General features: G+C 42.4%; 3 protein-coding genes across 3 annotated transcripts; all 3 read right to left on the reverse strand.

Moving 5' to 3' along the window:
• Positions 1-206: 206 nt before the first annotated feature.
• On the reverse strand, positions 207-1,981 carry cUnh22orf39 (chromosome Un C22orf39 homolog). The gene is made up of 3 exons (XM_079221708.1): positions 1,915-1,981; positions 959-1,126; positions 207-824 (listed from the first exon to the last, which is right to left on the reverse strand). Exons 1-3 carry the CDS (start codon positions 1,942-1,944, stop codon positions 693-695), a joined length of 330 nt encoding a protein of 109 aa, XP_079077834.1. The 5' UTR covers positions 1,945-1,981; the 3' UTR covers positions 207-692.
• A 385-nt stretch (positions 1,982-2,366) lies between these two features.
• Positions 2,367-6,383, reverse strand: ufd1l (ubiquitin recognition factor in ER associated degradation 1). The gene is made up of 12 exons (XM_079222594.1): positions 6,257-6,383; positions 5,883-6,015; positions 4,862-4,894; positions 4,645-4,766; positions 4,425-4,555; positions 4,260-4,332; positions 4,085-4,153; positions 3,815-3,886; positions 3,685-3,735; positions 3,510-3,598; positions 3,203-3,287; positions 2,367-2,957 (listed from the first exon to the last, which is right to left on the reverse strand). Exons 1-12 carry the CDS (start codon positions 6,257-6,259, stop codon positions 2,883-2,885), a joined length of 936 nt encoding a protein of 311 aa, XP_079078720.1. The 5' UTR covers positions 6,260-6,383; the 3' UTR covers positions 2,367-2,882.
• A 570-nt stretch (positions 6,384-6,953) lies between these two features.
• Positions 6,954-16,683, reverse strand: dhx37 (DEAH (Asp-Glu-Ala-His) box polypeptide 37; the record flags this gene model as incomplete). The annotated part of the gene is made up of 26 exons (XM_079222586.1): positions 6,954-7,357; positions 7,442-7,539; positions 7,633-7,706; positions 8,650-8,744; positions 8,831-8,968; positions 9,227-9,341; positions 9,437-9,609; positions 10,175-10,291; positions 10,516-10,640; positions 10,746-10,934; positions 11,018-11,124; positions 11,213-11,324; positions 11,413-11,645; positions 12,218-12,294; positions 12,394-12,529; positions 12,623-12,693; positions 12,770-12,868; positions 13,132-13,348; positions 13,479-13,592; positions 14,071-14,167; positions 14,277-14,369; positions 14,481-14,629; positions 14,722-15,079; positions 15,211-15,323; positions 16,312-16,481; positions 16,581-16,683. 26 exons carry the CDS (start codon positions 16,681-16,683, stop codon positions 7,281-7,283), a joined length of 3,450 nt encoding a protein of 1,149 aa, XP_079078712.1. The 3' UTR covers positions 6,954-7,280.
• Between the last annotated feature and the right edge of the window lie 179 nt (positions 16,684-16,862).

Consider the following 16,862-nt stretch of genomic DNA (forward strand, 5'->3'; position numbering starts at 1 on the left):
AAACTGCTGTGTTGACGTTGTCAAGATGAATTTAGTTGTATTAATGCATCTCTAATATATTCATCTCAGGAGTATCTACAGCACGAGCTGAAGAGAACACGTGCTTGAGAAACATAGACATGCTTACTTGGGCCAATTCTCCTGTTCGATGCCATGGAAAGTGTTTTACTAGTGCAGCCATAATTGTTAACACAACAATGATCAAAACAAAGCACGACAGACACTTTGTTACTTGAATGAAATACATTTAATCTTCAAAATGTACCCACTGCATTATCTGACCCATACCTTATGCTTGAGATGGGAAAACCAAGGAAAATCATCTTTAAACTCACTGTGTGCAGTCAGCCTTTTGAGTTTATTTTTTAAATTATTTTTGTACAAGTGCCTTGGTGAATTAATAATTAATGACAAAAAAAAGAAAACACCACTGCCTTTGGAGAGATCATCTTGTAATTTACTGGTTGGATATAGATGTTGTACTTGTCAGTGACCACTAGGTGCCGCTATCGCTGTTTAAATATATTTGTTTTCACACAGCAGCTCTCTGAATACAGCTTGACATGGCAACAAGGGACCAGTGTCTCGAAATAATTTATTTAAGTCCGTTGAGTGGCAAGACTTTCAAGTCTCCATTTCACCTCTCTTTGGCCGGCATGGAGCGGAGACGTCGGGGGTTAAATAGTGACAGTTCATGAGTCCTGAGGCTTTTCCTGGTTCAGTGGCATGTGCCAGTCTCTGGGAGGGTGTTGCCTCAGTTCCCACACTGGGGTGAACTTCCTCTGCTCTGCCACTCTGTTCCTCTCACTCCTCTGCAAGGCTTCCTGCAATACAGATGGGGTTACGTATACAACTGATTGTAATTTCAAGACTTTTGTTTCATGCGTTCCTCAGGTCAGATTAAGACACCACACATGTTATCAGTTTATTTACAGGTACAGTTATTTGTTTGCTGTACCTTGGATTCGGATGCTCTGTGTTTCTCCCACTCTCTGCAGTTGTGGAAGTCCTCTTTCCACTGCTGGCAGGGCGGCGAGGTGCCGTGGGTGTAGTAGTGGTGAAAACGGTTCTTCAAGCTTTTGCAGTGTCTGAGTTCGCTCCAGTAGTCGTCGCAGGCTCGGGGCGGCTGCACGGGCAGACAAGATCAGGACGTTATAGGTTGATATAGGTTAGGATAGGTTACTTTATTTAAGGCGGTTTTGATTGACTAAGAACTTTTGATTTATAAAAGAGGCATTAAATCAAAATCAAGAGTTTTTTAAAGAAAGAAAAAAAAGTCTTGATATTAAATACAAATTGCCTTCATTAAACTATGAGCTAACTTTTACAAATAGATCGTGAATTATATCACAATTCATAGTTTGAATTAGTCTTTTATTCATACATGATTTATTTCATAATGTCTTGTTTAAAACATGAGGTTAACAGATACATTGGGGTTAGTTATTGAAGACGCCCTCTTCAACATAGTTTATTAAGTAATACTGTGTATTACACTAGAAAATACACTGTTTCCTGAACGTTCCTTTAAAAAGAGTAGAAGAAGAAAGACGTGTCGCTCCGACAGCGCCTCCTCAGGCCGCTCATGTTTATGAACCACAATTTGCTCTGTGGGTATTTACATCTAGCGACATGTCGTTTAAAACAACGATGATTAACAATGGAGACAACAGCAAACAATAAATCACGTGACGTTAAATGAGAAAGTTTCTGTTCGAATCTCCTCGTTTAACTGACATTGCTTATCGCTAGCGTTAGCAGGCTAAGGGCAGTTTAGCAGCGATAGCTGACGTGAATCACCTTGCTGACTGTTTTGGGTCAGGTTTGGTCTTTTCATTCAGAACCAGCATAAAGAATAGCTAGATTAAAATGCATCATGACATTCAGCTAACGACATAAGAATGATTAAATTACCTTCCACGCTTCTTTTCCAGAGCGGTCCATTGCTAGCGTTAGCTGCGTTAGCAAATACAGCGACAGGACTTCCGGTTCGAGTTCAAAATAAAAGCCCATTAAAAATACTAAACACTTTAGAAAAGAAAACATTAAACACAAAACAAAAATATTAATTACTAATACCAATGGTAACTAATAAAACATCCCCTAATTGTAGTAACTATAATTGTGACCAATTTATTTAAAGTTTCTCTGCATTTGTTAAAACAACCCGTTTTGGAAAAACAAGGACATTTCTTCTTTGACAACTTTGTTGTTTTTCCACCATCTGTTAGTGATACCCATGATATGTAGATAAATATGTCTAATTCCAGTCAGTAAAAATGCAAAAGTAACATTCTAATATATACCAGTACTATTATTAGTTTGTTTACAAAAGGGCATTAAATAAATAACTAATAGCAACAATACATTTCAAACACAGTCCTTTATTTGTCTATAAAGCAAGACGGGAAGGGGATAGCAAATTACTCCATTAACTAAAAAAAGAAACCCAAACGTAAACGATTTTCATTATAATTAAAATTAAAAGTATTGAGCTATTATTGCTCCCATTTTATAAGAATGGGACTCTGGATAACAGTATATTTAAAGTCAATTGTAAAAATGTAACAATTATGGAAAAGGGTGGGTAAATGTCCTAATACCACAACAATACTCCCCAAGTTATTCTTCTTTTCTTTTGTGGTGTGGTGATATAATTTATTCCAGAAACTCCAGACGGCATTTTACGGAGCTTCGCATTTGTTGACAAAGAAATTAAAATGTCAGAGTTTTATTTAAATATAATCCCATCTCAACAGCAAAAAAAAACATTTCAATGGGACAGAAACAAATCCCTTTTTTTTTTTTTTTTTTTACTTTGCTGTTGAACAATTGATATGGTGAGTCCGTGTGCATTATCCAGTCTCTCCACTTAGAACCCTTCAAGGCTTTCTGCCCTTCTTGCGTAGTGACTGTCCTTCTCCAGAGAAGGCGATGAATCTGTTCAGTTCATCTTCCTGGGGGGATTAAAAGAAAAAAAAAATAGTCATGACCGGAATATTACAGCACGAGTTCAACAAGAAAGTGTATGCAGAGAATTCACTACAAATAAATACAACAAATGCCACAATTAAATCGTTTAGTTCAAGTGCTATAAACAAAAAAGGCCATACAGGAAAAGATTGTGAGAAACTGAACTAAAGCACTAAATACAGCAGAGTTAAATATGTACAAATGTGATAAAATCCTCCACATTTCTTACATCATCTACAAATTTCCTGGGCACAGGCCTCGAGTTTCTGATGAAGGTAATCTTGCCAACTTTGAAGTCGTAGTTGGGGATGCCTCTGTGAAAAGAAAGATTAGAGTTTAAAAAAAGGTGAAGAATTTTACACTCAAGACTTTTTGCAGGCCATAAACATCCTCAGATGCAACCCTGGATTTATGTCATTCCCAAAAATCTTAATAATGTTGCAGAGTTATCATGCTGAATAGGTAAACCGTTATGTTACCATATTAAACGTGTAGGCCACTTCATGTGTGCGTGTATATAAAATACTGAACGTCACCTTTTCATGTCACTTGGGCCGAGAGGGACGGGGCTGGGCTCGATCCCTTTCAATTTACCGTCCAAACGATTGCCATTGCCAGTGAAAGCCTGAAGATAACAAACGGATCAGAAGTTACATTACCTCTGGTTACTACGGTTTATTTGTCCCGTAAGCCACAGCGACATTTACTCACTCTGAATCCCAGGTCCATGTCGGCGTAACTGGTGGGATCGGCTTCTTCCTCCTGTGAAGAATTTAGTTTTTAAATAACATTTTGTCAGAGCACAAATTGTGCAGGTACCTTTAAGGGTTTTGGTTCTTACTGTTGGCTCTTCCTGGTGCTGGGGTCGTCGTCGTTCGGGCTCTTTGTAACCCAGAGGAGCGTCAAAATCCACCTGGGAAACAGAGTCGCGACCCGTTTAAAATGGAGAACACATCAGAAGAATTCCCTGCTGTCTGTGATAACGTGGAAGGTTCCCAAACGTTCCCATGCAAAGGGAACCCACACAGTTTACAGCTGGGGACCCCCCTTTCTGCTACATGTCTTTAAAGACCCATTGACAATGCCAGGTCACAGCTACAGAGGATCTTACGTTCATGTCACACTCGATGATAGACACAGCTTTATCTGGCTTGGTCTCCATTACTCGCAGCTCATATATCTGAAACAATAAAACAGATACCATTAGTAGTCATATTCAATAGAACAAAAAATAAAGAACAAAAAACACATATTCACTACTAATCCGACACAATAAGTTAATTCACCTTTTCGTTGTAGTTGATAGCCACGACATCCCCTGTTGTCAAGCAGGCAAAGTTTCTCAGTGCATTCTCCAGTCTAAAATAAAGTGACAACTCAGTCCGTCATGGTAGTTCAAAAACAAAATGTGAAAACGGGTCCAGTCAATGTTCCAGACTAATGTTTCTTACACTGCCTTGGGGTTTGTGATGTCCAGGAAGTCGGGGCTCTGCGGCTGGAACTTTGAGTAAGTGGCCACCATCAGGTTCACGCTCTCCACTTGAACCAGACCCCCTTCCTCCAGCAGGAGATTCTGCATCATCTGCAGCAAACAGAAAGAAGCAAATCTCAGTGCTGCCTTGACGGATCAACAGAAAACAATTCAGACGGCGGCGTCAAACTTTTCCTCACCCAGTGAGGCAGGTAGCAGATTCCCTCGTCTGCCACAAACTCCAGCACACCGCAGTGCGTCATTCTGTCGGAGTTCTTGTTGGTCAGCTTGAACAGCATTGGATAGGTGATGTTAAGTCTGCCTGTGTGAGGAAAAAGGAGCAGAGAGGTCAGATTCATGGAAGGTTCACAAGGGGACGTTTGTAAGAAAGAGACGTTTCATTTAACTTCCACTTACTGAGCTGGTCGAGGGCTGAAGGAGGCATGATTACTGGAAGAGAAACCGCGTATTAGTTGAGACAATAACAACGAATAAGATCAAGTCAACATCTTTGCTTCCAGTAAAAAAAATGTGGACACATAAGATATGCAACATTTTAGAATAATGTTAGCAAATTATCACCTTACAAACGAAAGGAGAAACCACCTTGAATTTGAGAATCAATGTTCTCTGCATTATGTTTTGCTGCATTTAATGGTTTTATGTGAAGCACTTTGAATCACCTTGGTGTTGAAATGTGCTATACAAATAAACTTGCCTTGCCTAATGTATTGTATATTGGTTCAAAATCCTGCAGCAAGACTACTCACAAAAACCAGTAGGAGAACCCACTTCGCACCTATTTTAGCATCTCTAAACCTGTACGTTTTGGAAATTATTGAAAATCTAAATGAGGTCCTTTAACCACAAGGATTGCGGTTCGATGCCATGCTTCTTCGTTCAAGTACATGTATGTATATGAACATTGTAAAATGGTTTAAAGTTAACGAGAGGAGACTGAGTCTTTAGAGTCGGCCCCTGACCGGATATCAGGCAGGCTAGCTCTGATTATTCTTTAAAATATCTCCCCCCCAAAAAATGGCACCTTTTCAGAATTACTTTCTCTCAAAAGCGTGTATTTTTCTGTTTTAAATGACTTGTATTTCCTACGTTTGAGTAATTCCCATCTCGCTTGGCATTGTTACTTTATCTTCTATTTGATTCATTACTTACCTGTAAACTTTCTTGTGTTATATATGTCTTTTAGAGCACTCTGTAACTGTTGTGCTACATGAAAGGGTATCATTATTGTTATTACTATTACTATTCCGGTTCAGTTAGTTATTATCATTAATAGATTCAATAAAGAGAAGACTCGAAAGCATTCATCCATATACAAATACATAGATAACATTCCTATGTTTGCGACAGACTCCTCGTGCTTTTACAGGCAGTGTGCAGAAGTATAAGGACACATGTTGAGACAGTAACTACTCACTTTTGCCTCCCTTCTCCACGTCGGAGCGGTCGTTGGGTCCCGCCAGCATGGACACCGAGTAGCAGCGGTACTGAGTGGAGAAGCGGTTTTGAAACCCCCGAGACATCGGGTGGTCAAATACGTGGAAGGAAAACTGTGGAACAAACCAAAATCCAATTAAAACAACATAAATGTTTCCAAAATTATTATTTTTAACGTGAGTTGGCAAAACAATATCCAGTCAGGACGTTTGAGTCCATCATGACAGAGCAGCTTTCTGCTGATGTCGTGTTGTTGTTCGTGGCTCGCGAGCTAGCCGTTAAACCGCTTCGTTTTGCTTCGACATGACCGTTAAACATGTCGTCATCGTCCGGTCCACCCGCAGGGTCACTCACCATGTCGGCCAGCTTGATTTTGGGTTGTCACACGTTTTAAATAAAAATGGGTTTTTGCTTTTTTTCCTTGTTGGAAATTTCTTTGCTTCTGCGCTGTGACTTTACACTGTTGTCTTCCGCTTCTTCCGGAAGGCTACACGCTGCGAGGCGGAAATGACGACAGGGAGAGGCGTTAGCCAATCACAGAGAGCCATTTAAGTAACTGTTATTTTTATTTTTTTATTAAATGTTTCCTGCAATTGAGATGAAAAGCGTCCGTAATTAACGGATTATATATATACAAAATATATTATATAAATATTAAAATTCATATGTTTAACATAGTTATGTAAAATCATCTTTTTATACATACACACACATTATATATATATATATATATATATATATATATATATATATATATATATATATATAAATAAAACAAAGATGATTTTACATTATATTATGTTAAATGTTTCTCCAAAAAAAAAATAGCACTTCCATGAAGTTAAATTAAAAAAATAAATGGAAATAGCATCAGCACCACCTGGCATCTCAACACAAGGTTCTCTTGTGTTCAGCATGATCGATGCTCCTCAAGCTTAATAAACGGTCACTGGTGTGTACAATCCTTGGGGATGCCCTTTAATATTATTACTAATATACCAACCAGTTTACAAGGAGCATGAATAAATCACACAGCAGCCTTATTCAGAGCCACACAGTGTTTAATGAGTCTTATGAAGACCAAATCAGACAAACATAACTGACAGCAGCACACTGATTAATATATTTAAAGGTTCGAGCTCGAGTTGAAAACTGTACAAGTCACACATACAGTATATAAACTACCAAACGCCAAAGAGAAGGCAGTGTTGTGGTGTTGTAGTTGCACTTTGAGAGAACATTTAAAATATCATAAGGTCTGAAAATGCCTTCTGATGGCAAAGAATGGAGTTCTGCAGATTTCTAAATCAACATGAGTCTCTGATCAAATGTGTAACATAACTTTCTGCCTTCGTTTTGTTGTTGTTGATTTAAGTCTTTATAATGGGGGCCAACTTTTGGCCACTTCTTGATGCAGGGCTTTAGGTAACCACTGGCAGTATGCAGACAACAGGACTGTAGGAGAAAAAACAAGAGAGAAAATGTCAAGAAGGCACATGAATCTAGCAGAAAGTCATGCCAATCAAATTAAATCCTCACATTTATCTTCAGTTTTCCAGACAGAGAGGAGGGCATCTCTGCAGGAAACCTTCTTTGACACCAGCGATGCCAGAAACACCTCTGTCCTCGGCTGCAGCCTAAAGCAGCAGAGAGGGAGAGAAGTCCTTCCTTGAAACAAGTTCATTCGTAGTTTGACAAACGGAGAGAGGCCTCGGAGAAGGCCGACTTACTTGGCCCACGATTTCAGCATGATGGAGGGGTTTGACAGGAGGTGGCTGCTGTGCTTCATCAGTTCAGGACAAACCTGAGGACCAGACAAATTAAACATCACCCTGTCAGGATTGGTCAGCATTCTTTGTGCCAACAATGCAGAAGGGACAACACATTACATTTAGCTGACGTTTTTATCCAAAGCGACTTACAATAAGTGCATTCAACCACGAGTACAAACTCAGAACAACAAGAATCAAGAAAGTACAATTTCTTCAATAAACTTAAACCACAAAGTGCTATCAGTAATCATTTAAGTGCTACTACGGCGCTACCTTCCCTATTCAAGGTGTAGTCGAAAAAGATGTTTGTAGTTTGTGTTCATCCGTGTATATTAAATCTACTCAGATAAAAACGTGTCCAAAAGTGTGGAATGGTTAATATGTTAAAGAATTTAAACTTTGAATTAATGATTTGTATTCATGGTTATTTTAGTATTTTTATTTTATTTGGTCTCATGGTGGTGACAGTGTAAACTGTTTAATGTACTATGGAGTGTGATAATATCTTTTCATTTATTTATTTGAACAGGGACCGTACACATCAATCAACCCAGGGGTAAATGTGTCAGTCTTAGCTAAGGCTACATTTCAACCGTAGTCCCTGTGGCCAGATATAATAAGCCATCACTAAAGGAAAGAAATGGTTATAACAAAACATCATAAAGATCAATAAACACACATTTTGGACACAATCATTGAGGAGGGAGCCACGATTCATGCTCACACACCTGATTGCTAATAAGCCAGTGTTTAAAAGAGGGATATGTTCTGCTAGTGCTGTATATTTAAGAAGAGAAGGAAGGCAGGCAGAGTATATGTTGCCAATATAACAACGGCTGGAGATCCAAATAAACAATAAAAAGGGAGGAGTTAGGCTAGTTTATTATTATTAATCATTACTAATAATAGTAAAATAATAAAGTCGTCCTCTAGCGGTGATCAGGACTGTTGAGGATTGGACAGAGTGGTCAGTACCTGTCCCTCAAGCAGAAACCTGGCGAACAGTTTGTAGCGCTCGATGTTGTCTGGATATTCCTTCTCCACGGCTGGCAGCGGCCAACCGACACGGACTGAAAGGAGAAGCACACGAGCGTAAGCAGAGACACCTTTTCGGCGCGCAAACACGGACACGATGCTCGGCCGTGGGGAAACCTACAGAAGGTGCTTGCGCGGTGACACCTGATGGTGCCGCTGGACGGACAGAACCGCGGCGGCGGCGACTCCAGAGGGGATCCCGGGTGACAATACTGGGGCAGAAGCTCGGGGATCCACTCGGCTTCCACTGCGGACACACCTGGCGGAGACGCAGAGGAAGACATTTCACCAGCTGAAACCACATGGCAGTTCAGAACGCTTGCAAGATTTTCAGGAGAAACGCACTATATAGACAATATAAAAATGAGCAAAGCATTGTCCCTCGATCAGTAATGTGCAATAAGGAAGTCCGTTACAAGTCACCTTTACACTGCACATCTGAAAAAAGATTATTTTGTATTCCTCACAGATAATTCCATGTGGAAATCAAACATCAGTTTCATCTGAGCTCATTTACCCCTCATGTACATCTTGGTGGTCTCCAGGACCTCCTGGTAGACGATGAACTCCGGCAGCGCCTTGAACAGCGCGGAGCTGGGATGAATGAACACCGGGTCGTCCAGGAGAGAAGTCTGTGAACAAACACAGAGAAAGATGAGCCGGTGAAGGAGAGCCGAGGTCGACTCCCTCCTTTAAAACACGACTTCCAGCCCTCGTAGCGACTTGCCTTGTATCCGTTCTTCCATTTGGGGTCCAGTAAATCCTCTGCCTGTACGCGCCGCGCCAGGTGGTCTCCCAGTCCGGCCAGAACTATCTGCCGCAAGCAGATCACCTGGTGCGCCGTCGGCGGAGCCATCCTGGGATTCACGAATATTCCCACCTCTGGACAAACTGCGTTCACTGGGAGGAGAGAAGAGGAATGACTACCAGTTTGGTTTCTGCAGCACATTGTGTGTTACAGGAAGCTTTCTGTAGGGAAAGCGATACCTGGGCCTTTTGGGGATCAGCTGATACTGAATGCTAATCTGACACCGATGTTTAATCAATAAGATGTACGCCTCCCTGTGTGGAAGAGACTCTTATGTGCGAGGCAACATCAGACAGTGCTTCACCAACTGTGTAAAACAAACTATAGCAAATAAATGCATATATAAATGTACACTTATTATTTATAATTAAATGTAGAGCAGAAACTTGGTAAAAAAACCTTCAAAATTAAAAAAGGAATTGCGATTCAAATGCAAACCTTTTAAATGCAGCAACAAAGTGGTCAAATCTTAAAACAGGAATTACAATTGTATTGCAATGTATATAATATATAAACATAGAATATAATTGAGTAAATTTGCCCCATTGTCACCGATACTTGATCCAGCTATCGGCATGGGTGCACCCCTAGTCGTCTCTGTGTGTGTGTGTGTGTGTGTGTGTGTGTGTGTGTGTGTGTGTGTGTGTGTGTGTGTACCTGCGTTGGTAAGTTGTCCTCTGAGCCTCCTGATCTCCAACATGGCTTTATACCTCAGGCCGTTCTCCTCGCAAAACTTGGGAGTACAGCCGGCAAATTCACAAGCACCAACAGCACCTGTTGGTCACACGCATACAGAACTGTAGTACGCAATATAAAACCTTCTGTACAATAACATCTGTTTTGTTTGTATATCTCATTCCACTCTTTACTCTGACTGTAAAGTGTCAGTAAGTCTCACCTGGAACCCTGAAGAAAATTAGGTTTGTGACCTCCAGAGGTCGAAATATAACCGGACACTGTCCAGTGTTGTAACCTGAACAAAACAAAAAGAAGCTTACCCAGCATGACCATGAGGTCCCCCAGCAGCAGCGATGCTCCCTGCCCCGCCCACAACCTCTTCATCTGGATCAGCCGAGATCGACGCTGGGCGAGCGTGGAGCTCTCGTCTTCGCTGTTTGAAGGTCTGAGGAGAAACGGAAATGCGTCAAGGGAACAAAAACCAAAATGAAGTATGCGGCGTGATCGAGGGGCCAGTTCTAAGCACGCTGATCTATAAAACGGTCCTCACCCGTCGAGGTCCTCGAACAGCTCCCGGACGGTCATGGCTGCGACCACGGCGATGACGTAGGGCAGGCAATCCTGCTGCTTACCGAGCGCTAACATCTTAGCGTAGCGCGGCGACACGGGGAACGAAGCCATCGCTCTGCCCAGGGGGCTGATGGGACAGCTCAGCCTCGCTCGCTCCATCTCTTTCGCACTGAGAGGAGAGACAAAAACTGTTTACAGGTGATGTGACACGACTAAATAATTAGGGGAACCCAACGGCACCCAGCTAGTTACCTTCCGGTGTGAGGCGGCTCCTGCAGAGCTCCCAACGAGACCAACAACTGCTCTGCTGCAACCAGAGCTTCGGCAGACGGAGACGTGGGGAAGGGAAAGTTGACCACCTGAGAAAAAGACAAAATAAAGCCGTTTTTAAACGAGAAGACTTCAGAGGCCTGCTGGTGAGTTTGAGTCAGTGACCTTTTTACTGACCTTCTCTATGTTGAGGTCCTTCATCTGTAAAACCAGGTCCTCCACAGGCCTGCGAGTGATCTCGGCCTCTGAGAACAAACTAAAGTCGACAAATACCGCAGACGAGTACAACCTGCAAACAAAACACCGCAAACATTCGTGAATCCTCAAGAGGCGAAAACAACCGTGTGATCAACACGCGGCGGTTTCAACGTCCCGACCTGTAGCAGTGTCCCGGCTCCGTTCGTCCCGCTCGCCCCGCCCTCTGATTGGCCGAGGCCTGCGAGGTCCACGAGATCTTGAAGGACGACACTCCGGTCACTCGGTCGTAGTAGCGCTTCTTGACTCGTCCGCAGTCGACCACGTACTTGATGCCGGGGATGGTCAGGGACGTCTCGGCCACGTTGGTGGCGACCACACACAGACGGGTTCCGGGTGGAGGAGGCCTGAACACCTGCGGGCGAGAGACAAGACATCACGGTCAACGATTATCGACTCCTCGGCTGTTGGTTAACGGGGGCTGAAAACAGCTAAAAGGTTCGTCTAAACCTTAAAAGTGTACAAAATAGACTTTAATCTTGTCATCGTTTTAGATTATCACTATTGTAAATTTCCATATATCTCTATTTTTATTTACGTCTGATACTAATGCACTGTGTTTATTGTCACGCACCGATCACAGAGCCAAATTCCTTGTAGTTGCAAAACAATATGCACCTCAATGACAACACATTTTTACATATTCATGTATTTTTTTGATCAAAATGTAATTTGTTCTCTTGAAAACAATGTCCTTAAATGTCAAGTTAGTGTCTACTAGTGGGCAAAAATAAAACTGCCTTCTATTAGACTCATTTATATCCTGTTTCAACATCACACCCATTTTCTACCCCGGACGCTATATATTCAGCCAATGTTTTATAAAACGTGTGCAGTGGATGTCCATCATGGCTGCAGCTGAAGAAATTTTCTCTCCAGCGGCTTGTCGTGGATCAGTTTAGTGCCGACATAACATGTTAATCTCACCTTGGCCTGCTCCTCTGGAGCCAACAGGGAGTACAGAGGGAGGACGTAGAGAGGAATAGAGGGGTCGGCCTTCATTTCTGCAGAAACAAAAACACGGAGCAGAATTAGCAGAAGCACTCATCTGAAACACGTCCAGCTGGATCTGAAGATTTGATTCATGTGGAGCGGCAGCTCGCCTGCACCGGCGGAATCGTCTCCGATCTCCAGGTCGGAGCCTCCGTCCTCCTCGTATCCGATGCCAGCCTCTCTGTCCTCGTCCCCTTCGTCCAGCGGGAGGGCGGAGTAGTTGTCCAGGTTGATTCGGGGCAGAGGCTGAAAGACAGAGATAACGCCCTTAAAATATGTGCAGAACACGCTCACAAAAGAAGGTGTATTTCAGGGGTATTTTAGTCAAAGTAGACTCACGACCGCCTTCTTCTTTTTGGACTTTTTAAACGTCCTCATCGCCTCTGAGGTCTCTGCTTCCTCGTCTTCACCTAAACACAAAAACATGTCAACATACTCAAAGATGTATACATGTCAGGGTGTGAAGGGTGCAAACAGGCGACTCACCAGTCGCCGTGTTTCCCCTCCTGAAGGGGAAAGCGCTTCTCAGTTTTCTGCACAGACTGTGAACCTCCGCCTGACCAGTCAGAAACACCAGGATACCACCTGAAGGACAGAGACAAGGCATCAGGGTGGTGAGTGTGTGTGTGTGTGTGTGTGTGTTAAACTCCTGTCCTGCTTACTTCCGGTTCACATTTAGAAACTACACTGTTAAATATGAACTGACAAGATGTAATTCTTCACATTTTACAGCGATCGATGCTGTAAAGCTACAAGATTCTCCTTCTTTCTAGAACCTGATCGAATTCAAAATGTTGAAAGAGTCCCATAAGAGTCTAGAGTGATATCTGTCGTGTGTGTATTTGCACCTGGAGGCAACATCCGGTGGATCTTGCAGATTTTGTGGAAAACCTCTCCGGTGTAATCGTCCATCGGGGTGCGTTTGTTGAAATGTATGGTGACGGGGAACTGGCGAGCGTCCACCTTGATGACAGGCGGCGGCGTCCGGAACAGCTTGGCGTTGTCTGTGAAGTCCTCCACTCGCAGAGTAGCCGACATGACCAGCAGCTTCATGGGCAGACCTTTCTGCAGAGGCGTGGGGAGACGGAATAGAGACGGGAGGGTGAGACAGTGTTGCGCAACGCATGCCGTCTGCGCAGTTGTTAAACGTTCGGGGCTTTTTGCAGCGGACACGTGAAACGCAGCCGCCTCTCACCTTGTTTCTGAGCGGGACGATGCGCGACAGCAGTCCCATGAGGATGTCTGTGTACACACTCCTCTCATGGGCCTCGTCTATGATTATCACACTGTATCTCTGGAGCAGGAAATCCTACGAGACGAGAGAGAGACACTGAATGAAGTGCAGGAACATCAAGGTAATGCAATTAAAGAAATCGCTTTTCATCCAGGAAATAAAACTACTTTATCATGGCTTATTAAAGTTGTGATTTTTTTTTATGTTAGACTGAAAACACTGCGTCTTAACATCCCCATAGGAGGTTCTTTAATCCCTCACATCATCCTTCAAAAGATTGAAGCGCTCAGTGTGAAATACTACATGACCCTAGGCAGGATTTATGTCATGAATTGTGTTTTTCTCTCTCCTTGATTACCGTTATATTTAATTTTTATTACTATATTTTGTATATATCTTTCATCCCTGTTGTTTTTTTATATATTTTATCTTGTGTGTTTATTTGCATCTGTAAACTGTAAGTTGTACGGCGCTACTACGACAACAAATTTCCCCTTTGGGATTAATAAAGTATATATCTATCTATAAATGAGCTACAAAAATGAAATGATACCTTCTGAATCTCCTTCAGTAGAACGCCATCTGTCATGAACTTGATCTTGGTGTCGCTGGTCACGTTGCCCTCGTATCGAATCTGGTACGACACCACCCTAAACACGGACGCACAAACATGCACCACATCGTTAACTACATGTTTCCGTTATCAGCGAAACTTCTTTCCAAGTCAGTTCCATTTGAGATATTTCCGGTGTCCGTTACCGCGTGGACAGGTTCATCTCCTTGGCCACTCTGTGGGACATGCTGACAGCTGCCACTCTCCTCGGCTCTGTGATGCCGATTATTCCGCTACCGCTGCAGGAAACCAGAAGCAAGAAGACGTCAGTAACCGTGAGACATCGCACACGAATGTGCATCCGCAGGCTGTTTTTTTCCCCTTCTTCCTCCAGGTAAACGTCAGCCTACCTGGCGTAGCCGGCTTCATACAGGAACTGGGGCATTTGAGTGGTCTTTCCACTTCCCGTCTCTCCACAGATGACGACGCAGGGGTTTTCTCTCACGGCCTCCATGATGACCTGCTCCTCCGCCAGCACGGGCAGCTTCAGACGGGCCTCCTGCAGCAGCGGGTTCAAACACACTTGAAGCACGCTGACAAACAAAAACCACACACAGATGTATGAATGGAACACCTGTAGTTCTCACACACCTGTATTTCTGCTGCTCGGTCCACAGGGATGAAGACAGCCGGCGTCTTGTTGACCACTTTCTCCTGATCTGAAGTCTTCTCATTTTGTCCTCCTTGTTCCATTTTGGGTTGTTCTTCCTTCACTTCCTGTTTGTCCTCCGTCCCCTGAGAGGCAGGGTCGGTCACATCTGTGGTTTTGTTCAGCTCTTCGTCCTTCTCCTCCTCCTCCTCAGACGAGGTGTCCAGATCGCTGCTTTCTTCTGCCTTTTCTTCCACTTCTTCTTCGTCCTCCTCTACTTTCCATTTTCTCTTTCTGTTCGCTCCACTGAGACTGCTGATCTTTGGTCCCGAGTCTCCATTTGTTATTTCATCTGGTAACCTGAAAAAATACCCCCAAAATAATAAAACCACTGACTCCGCCTTCTCCGAATATTCCAATGGAGAAAAATACCTTTGTTGTCGTTGTTGTTGCTGCTTTTCTTAGCTTAAATGTTGCATCTGTGCACTTACTGTTTGGTCTGGTAAAGTTTGTCTCCTGTTCCCAGTTTGGACGTGGTGTACAGCAGCTTCAGTTCAGAATCTGGAACCTGCACCTCGGCCAGTTTGATCAGGATGTCTGCTCTCTGGACGGGACAGAGACGGGAGGACAGGTGAGTGGGCTGTGATCTAGTCCTTAATATCTCATTTGTTAGCAGAGTTACTAAATGTATGACAATGTATTTACATTATACCTAATTATCTTATGAAGGGTGAGTTACTGTGAATAACTGAGTGGGAATAAATTGGTTCAATATTGTGTCTAGGGCTGGACAGTAGTAACACCAATACTGATATCTGAAAACATTTATTTAAATCTTTGTTTCTCTTTCTCCCTCATTTCCTGTCATCTCCTTACCGTCTTTAATAAAAAGGCAAAGAACACCTCATGTCGACATGTCATCGGCATCGCTATTTTAACGTCAAGTCCCGATTCATATATATTTAATAATAAACAAGACGATGATTTAATTAGCTTTATCATAAGTCACCGCTTGCCAGATCCTCTGACTGATTAATCACTGTACATGTTTATGTTCATCCACACTTCACATATTACACACATAACTTGCATTTTTGCACTCTCCTATTGTTTGTTATTGATTGTTTATATACACCTCACACACTTAATATACACATACATACTTGCACTTTTGCACTTCTACTGTTTAAGTTTAATTTAATTCCTAAATTAATACTGTGCTTTTCTTTCATTCCAGCTATTTTTATTTTATTAGTATTATTATTGTATATATATATATAAATATATATATCTTTCATCCCTGCTGTTTTCATATCTTATTTTCTGTCTTTAAATTGCTGCTACTCGACACCAAATTTCCCCTTTGGGATGAATAAAGTATATATTCATTCATTCATTATTTGATTTCTAATTAATCTCACAGCTGTTTTTGATAAGATAAACGTTTATTGAGGATTTTAGTGATCATTAGTTCGAAAAGGTTTTAAAACAAAGGGCATCAGAAGTTCCCAGAGTTAATGGTGAAGTCTTAAACCAAAGGGATAACCCAGATACAAAGCCTGGAAGTCCTGCAGCGTCAACCTGTGTCTCACCTGAGTTTTCTTTTCCTTGCGCTCCAGGACCTTCTGCAGCTCTTTCCTCTGCTTCTTGGTGAGGGGCTTTTTGGAGGAGGAAGGTCTCAGTGGGGCTTTCTTCTTGTTGGCTTTGTTGGCTGGGAGGACCAACGCGTTGCTCAGGTCGACACCTTTCAGCCTGGCTCCATCTGATTACAATAAGTGTTACACGTCAACACCGACAACACATTAAAGTGGCAATAAAGCCCCAAATAACGTCCCCAGTGTGTAAACCTCTGAATTCTCACCTTGAAGTTCCACAACAACTTTAGTCTTCTCCTCCTCTGCTGGTGGCTGGACGTCACTTTGCTGTCTTCCCTTCCAGTTGAATTTCTTCCTTAGTTTTCCCATTTTAAACTGAGGCCTGTTAATAAAGATATAACTAATAAATATAATCACGCCAGCTGATAACTTGTAATGTTAAAACGCCACGAAAGAGCTAAAAGTAAAACTAGCTAACTAGCTAACTGAAGCTGAACCATTTCGGTAAAAATGTAAATTACACACGCGACTGAATCTTTAAGATTATT

This window comes from Taurulus bubalis, assembly GCF_910589615.1.
Source record: "Taurulus bubalis genome assembly, chromosome: 8".
NCBI lineage: Eukaryota > Metazoa > Chordata > Actinopteri > Perciformes > Cottidae > Taurulus > Taurulus bubalis.

Bases quoted from the DNA above. Each gene is read 5' to 3' on its own strand.
- cUnh22orf39 (XM_079221708.1), bottom strand. From the start codon at position 1,944: ATGGACCGCTCTGGAAAAGAAGCGTGGAAG. The intron at 1,127-1,914 runs GTAATTTAATCA...CTGCCCGTGCAG, and splicing joins CTGGAAAAGAAGCGTGGAAG to CCGCCCCGAGCCTGCGACGA. The intron at 825-958 runs GTACAGCAAACA...TCTGTATTGCAG, and splicing joins ACAGAGCATCCGAATCCAAG to GAAGCCTTGCAGAGGAGTGA.
- ufd1l (XM_079222594.1), bottom strand. The intron at 4,154-4,259 runs GTGAATTAACTT...TTATTGTTTCAG, and splicing joins CTATCAACTACAACGAAAAG to ATATATGAGCTGCGAGTAAT. The intron at 3,288-3,509 runs GTGACGTTCAGT...TTCTTTTCACAG, and splicing joins GGCCCAAGTGACATGAAAAG to AGGCATCCCCAACTACGACT.